The 6,000-nt window shown below is 57.0% G+C and overlaps 1 protein-coding gene and 1 long non-coding RNA gene across 6 annotated transcripts in view; one reads left to right on the top strand and one right to left on the bottom strand.

Annotated features, from left to right (window-relative positions):
* The window catches only part of LOC138166011 (uncharacterized), a 233,810-nt gene that overhangs the window by 8,171 nt on the left and 219,639 nt on the right, over positions 1-6,000 (bottom strand). The window lies entirely within an intron of this gene.
* The window catches only part of PHF14 (PHD finger protein 14), a 183,503-nt gene continuing 178,950 nt past the window's right edge, over positions 1,448-6,000 (top strand). For all 5 annotated transcript variants that reach the window (XM_069094448.1, XM_069094450.1, XM_069094446.1 and 2 more), the window contains exons 1-2: positions 1,448-1,482; positions 1,578-1,688. In XM_069094448.1, coding sequence (XP_068950549.1) covers position 1,482; positions 1,578-1,688 — 112 coding nt within the window. In that variant the 5' untranslated portion in view covers positions 1,448-1,481. The remainder of the gene's footprint in view (positions 1,483-1,577; positions 1,689-6,000) is intronic.

The following is a 6,000-nucleotide window of genomic DNA, read 5'->3' as shown; positions in this document are numbered from 1 at the left end:
GACGTCTCCAGCCTGCTTCCACTTTGGATCAAAGGCGCAGACAGCCAGGGCCTGGGTCCGGGGGAAGGGGCGTGCACTGGTGATGATGAACAAAGGCCCCCCAGATTCAGCGCCCAGCCTGGCACCCTGCCCTGAGCAGGCTCCTTCTCGTCTCAGCCTCTGGCCTGGGGTTAGCAGGGAGGCTCTCTTCCAGGTAGCCCGCTTTGTGTTCCGAGCAGGTATGACGTCCCGTCTTTCCTTTGCCCGTCTCGGGGTTTTGGGGGTGCTGAAGGAGGGGAGCAGGGCTGTCCCCCTTCTTGGTGTGTGCCCGCTTGAAGAATCCCTGCCCAGCACCTGACTTTCACACCCGGACAACCCATTGGCCACTGGACACTTGGGAGTTGGATGACCAGGGTCCCTGGGCCCCTCCTGAGCCATACCAGTCAGCCTGGCGTCTCCCCCCCCCCCCATCTCGGATACTGTGGGGACGAGGGTATTGGGTGGGTGGGGGTCTCCAAGGGGGAGGCTGGACCACCTGTGGGAGGCCGACAGTAGGTGGGACACGTGGTGGTGAAGCGTGAAGACTACTCGCCCCATCCTTTTATTTTTATTTTTCCCATAGTTCCCAAATCCTCCTCTCGAGGCCCGTCTCTGCCTCCGAGGGCCTCTCGGGGCTTCGCAGGCCCAATCTCAGGGGCGAGCCCAGGTGCAGAAGAGGCGGCAAAGCCAAACAAAGGCTGGTGGCGGAGCGAGCGCGCTTCTGCCCCTCCGACCCCGCCCCTCCTCTGGCTCCTCCCCTTCGCTCGTCCCTCTCTTCCAAGCTCAGCCTAGCGCTTCCCTGGCGCAGGCGCTCTCCCGCCCCTTCGTTCGGCTCCTCCCCCGCCCCTTCGTTCGGCTCCTCCCCTCCTTGTTTCCCCTAGCCTCTGGCCCCGCCCTAAGCACAGGCGCAGTGCGGCCTCTGGCTGCTTCAGCTTCGGCTCGGCTGCCTTGCCTCCTCAGCCCTTCTCTCTTGCTCCGCCCCCTCGCTTAACCCCCGCCTCGGGCGCAGGCGCACTCCCTTCCTCCCTCTGGGCCCGCCCCCGGCGCAGGCGCACACCTCTCCGGCCTGCCAACCCCGCCTCCAGGCGCAGGCGCACCTGGCTCCCCTGACCTTCCCCCCACCCTCCGGTCCCGCCCTTCCCGGCTCGAGCTCGGCTCCCCGTCCTCGCCGCTGCCGCCGTTACTCCTCTGGGCCCCACGCGCCGCGTCCGGCTGGTCGAGCAGCCCACTGTGTGCGGGCATCGGGGCGGGCCCGTGCCCTCCTGGGCCTCTTGGGGGCGTCCTCCCCGGGCGCGGAGACGGGCGCGCGCTGCGGCGGGCGGGGGCGCGGCGCGGGGCGGCCCGGAGTGGGCCGCGCGTGGGGACGGCCGGGCCGCCAGGGCCGGGCCTCCGCCGCCTCCTCCGGGGCCGCCGCCGCCGGCCCCCCGCGCGCCCCCCGGCCCCGCGCCCCGGACGCCGGCCCTAGTGAGTGCGGGGAGGGGGAGGGGCGGGGGCGGGACCGTGGGCGCCGCGAGCCTCTCCGTCCCGTGTGACGCCCCCCCTGTGTCTCTCCCCTGCAGTGGATCGCAGCTCCAAGCGGAGGCCTGTGAAGCCCCTGGCCGCGTCCCTGCTCGAGGCGCTCGACTATGACAGCTCCGATGACAGCGACTTTAAAGTGGGAGATGCTTCAGGTAACCCCGGGGCCGAGGGAGGGCCCCCGGCCTTTGACCCCCTGCCAGGGGGCGTCCTCCTGGGGAGCCCCGGGGGGGCGGGGCAGCCACGGGATGGACAGCCTGGGCCGGCTCCGCCCCGCCCCCGTCCGGCCGGTCCGGGGGGGGGGGGGGGGGGGGCCCCCCCCCCCCCCCCCCCCCCTCCAGGCCAGCTCGGCGGCCAGGGCTTGTGGGCGGAGGGGACCCTGCCCGGCCCAGCCGCAGGAGAGGGGAGGCCGCCCTCCCCGCAGCTGTGTGGTCTCCCGCGGTGCCTCCCACGGACCTGCGTGACCGCGGCTCCTGGCCGTCACCCGCTTCCTTGTTCCTGACCCTCGTGCCCCGGGCCCAGTGACCGCGGAGGGGCCCGGCCCCTTCGGCGCTGCCCTGCCCGTTCTCCTGCCGGAGCGGGCGCCTTTTTCCACGTTTCCCGCGGTACCGGTGCCGTGGTTTTCTGCAGCCTGCTCATCCAGGCCCTTCTCTCACTGCCCACGCAGCGCCTCCCACGGTGACCTTTGGGCTCCAGCCCGTCTTGCCCGTCTCCTGGCTGTGCCCCCCCCCCCCCCCCCCCCGGCCCCTTTTGTCTGAAGTTACTTTGTATCCAGCTTGCGCTCGCTCGTCAGACAGTAAAGGGTTTCTTGAGCACCTGCTGTGTGCGCTGGTGGGCAGAGAGCGGCACTTGGGGAGTCTTGAGTAAACGTCTTCCGTCCCCACTCCAGTCCCGCCTCTGAAGACAGACAGACACAGGGAATCATCAGACTGGGCTGTCTCCCTCACTCGGGGCTCACCATCCTCACGACTGACCAAGATAGAGTATTCTACAGTCTTTGTGCCCAGTCTTGTGAGTAGAATGCTGATGACCCTCACAGGCTTGGTCTCTGCCGGACCTGCACCTACATGGTCTGTGAGACTCCAGGGACACGCAGCCTGTCAGGTGCTTAGCGCAGTACCGGGCTCGCAGTAGGGCTGCGGAAATGCTGCCATCATCGTGAGGGCCATCAGGAGTCATTATCTGAGCATTAAAGGAGATTGAGACAAACGCTGAAAAAACCTCTCTCTGTGGTTAGCCAGGTGGGGAATGTTGGATTCGTTTCTGTTACTTAGGTGGACCGACCCTGTGTTAAAATCTGAAATGAGGACTCGCATCCCCTCTGGATATTATATTCATCTGCCCATGAGATACTTTGAGGACAATCAGTCTGGGCCACTTTGCTGCTTCAGGTGCAAGATGCCGCCAGGCATGGGCACCATGCCCAAGGTGGTTCCTCCCTGGAAGCTCTTTGCTGTCTAGTTGGGGAGACGAGACAGGCACCTCCAAACGAACATGTCAGTCCTAATGAACTCTCCTGGTCAGAGTCCTAACCTTCTCACTATCTTCCACTGAAGGGGGCCGGGCTTTCCCTCTGAGGTAGTGGTGGACATGGTGTGTTCAGAGGAGCGGGGGAGGCAGAGGGGCTGTGCCCCTGGGGCTGGCTTCAGGCCTCTGTGGAGGGCCTTTGCTTCTTCATTTCCTGGGCTGCAGATCTCAAAGGTTCTTAAGCAGGGACCCGATGCAGTGAGTGTGGTGTTGAAGGGCAGTGATCTCTGCTTCAGCTCACTCCATCCTCCAAGTCAGAGGGCGGTATGTTGGCAAAAGGCTCTTCCTCAGGAGTGCTGTTCCATGGGGAGCCTCCACGTAGTGGACTAGGGTCTTAGTGGTGGCAGTGGAAAGGGGCAAGTTGGGGTGTTGGCTGATGGTTGGGGAAGCGGGAGGGTGTCACCCCTAACCCTCAGAGATCTGGTGTGGGCAGCAGGGAGGACAAAGGGCAGAGCCTTGTTTGGCTGGCCAGAGCCTACTGAAGAAACAACGTCGACATGATCATTGCTTATTTTCGACTTGGAAAAAGTTCCTGTGGGGAAAATTTAAGTATTGATTTTAATAACATTGATGGTCAGCGTTGACCGAATTGGTTTATAGATGAAGAGACAGCCAGCTGACTCAGTGGACTGAGTTCCAGGCTTGGAGTTAGGAAGTCTTGAGTCCGATGTCAGACCCTTACTTAGCTGTGTGACCCTAAGCAAGTCACCTTACCTCGGTCAGCCTCAGTTTCTTCATCTGTAAAATGGGGATGACAGCACCTATCTCCCAGGTTATTGAGAGGATCAATGAGAAAATATGTAAAGTGTGTTGCAAACCCTTAAGCTTTCTGCAGAAATGCTAGCTAGTCCTGGTGTGCTAGCTACTGCCTATCAACCTATACTGATACGCACACCTGTTTGCTGTTGGTGTTTTTATTGTTAGTCAGCACCTCAGAGGAGTGCTTGGTGGGAGTTTACTGACCCCTTAAGTATGTATTTTCTTTTTTATAGAAACAGCGATTTTGGGGAGAGGTTCTTATGACTGAGAAAATCAGAGTTCTTACTTAAATGAAACTAGGGATTTGCATTGCTCTTAAAGATGTATTTTTTTCTTTTAAGTGCATTATTTTTATTTTCATTTACTTATCCCAGACGTGACCAGGTGAACTGGAGTCACGTATTTGAAGGAGTGACTTGTTAAGTCCAAGCTGTTGCTACTTTCTCTTTTTGGCTTTGAGAAGCAGAGGGGTCACAAGCTCTTAATTCTCTGAATTTGAGAACTGACGACCATAATTACATCCACATGTTCTTAGAGTTGGTCATGATATGATAATTTTTTCTTTGTTCTCTTCAGACAGTAGACTCACAGAAAGCAAATGGACACATGTAGCCACATTTCCTCTGTTCCTTAGGACTTGATGGCTGTACATAGCAATAAGATTGTGACCTTACAGAGCCCACCTCTGTCCTGAAGAGTTTCTTTTGGGGGAAAAGTCGATTCCTTCCTGCCCTGGCCAGCCCAGCTGCATTGTACGTGGTAGGGTTCTCTTTCCACCAAAAATAACTTCTTTTTCACTAGTATTAGTCTGGATTGTTGAGTGGAATCCTGGGCCATGCAGCAGGACAGTCGAATTGGGCTGCTGTCGCTTGGGTTGATAGGCAGGCTCGGTTTGCTCACAGGAGAGTAATCCCCACTTAGAAACCTTCTCCTGCTCAAAACCATTTGAATCCCTTTTATTGACTAGTAGGAAAATCTGATAAAAGTCATTACTTAACCATTTAGCATTTAAATATTGTTGAATAGTAGCAACAATAGCTAAAGCACAGCAAAGAAAAAGTCAGACCCACAAGAGCTGCAGAATTGCCCTTCTAATCCCAAAGATAAACGAAGGACCAGTGCATCTGCTGAAAGCTCATTCTTAGAATTTGCCTTTTTTTAAGGAACCACAAGGCTGGCAAGGCAAATGGTTAAGTGGGAAAGCTTCCTTTCTCTGAGTAACCCTAACCTCCCAGCAAAGGCCCAGGGGATGCAATACACAAGAGTCTTAATTGTGAAAGCCAGAGTCAGAGCTATGGTTGTTTAACCTGTTCAGGAAAAGTGACTAGAATGTCATTTTCCCAGATGGAGCACTCTCAGGGAGTTGGGCTTCAGAGTAATTGTTACTGGTTATTTTTCCTTGTTCTGGAAGCTCGGCCTGGGGGCGCTCAGGGATTCCGTTTATAAGGGAGATATTTGGGGGGATGGCTACAATTGACAGCATGGTTCAGGTTCTGATCACTTGTGTTTGAGGCGGACCTTGTGAGACTTTATTTTTTTTAATTTTTATTTTTTTTACTGTTTTTAAGCAATCAGGGTTAAGTAACTTGCTCAAGGTTACACGGCCAGTTATTTCTGGGTGTGGTGCTGAGTATCTGAGCCTGGATTTGATCCAGGTCCTCCCAACACTGGAGCCGGTGCTATTACTTGCTGAGCCACCTGGCCGTCCCTAAGCAATTGGGGTTAAGTAACTTGCTCAAGGTTACACGGCCAGGTGTTTCTGGGTGGGTGCTAAGTGTCTGAGCCTGGGATTCAATCTCCAGGTCGTACTGACACTGGAGCCGGTGCTCTTACTCACTGTGCTGCCTGGCTGCCCCCCTTGTGAGACTTTAAGTAGGAGGTGACTGAAGCTCATTTGCAGCCCTTGGAGTTCAGCAGTGTTCGGCTGGTATTTCTTCTAGCCCCTCTTCGATACCACGTACTAATTGTAGAAGGTTCCGTGTCATTTTTAATACGCAGCAGTCCTTTTCCTTCTTGCTGCTACCAGCTAGTGTCTGAAGACCAAGGGTGGGCAATTTTCTGGATATTCCATGATAGTGTGACAGAGCTTGACACATACATCAGTGGGCCCTGGCAACCCCCCATTGTCCTGAGAATTCCATTGCAGAAACTCCAGCTTCAGGCTGGAGAACATGCCCTTGT

The sequence above is a fragment of the Petaurus breviceps genome, unplaced genomic scaffold (genome assembly GCF_028583685.1).
Source record: "Petaurus breviceps papuanus isolate PSGF00001 unplaced genomic scaffold, PetGlider_PUasm1.0 218, whole genome shotgun sequence".
NCBI lineage: Eukaryota > Metazoa > Chordata > Mammalia > Diprotodontia > Petauridae > Petaurus > Petaurus breviceps.
This window is presented reverse-complemented; position numbering and strand designations above follow the sequence as displayed.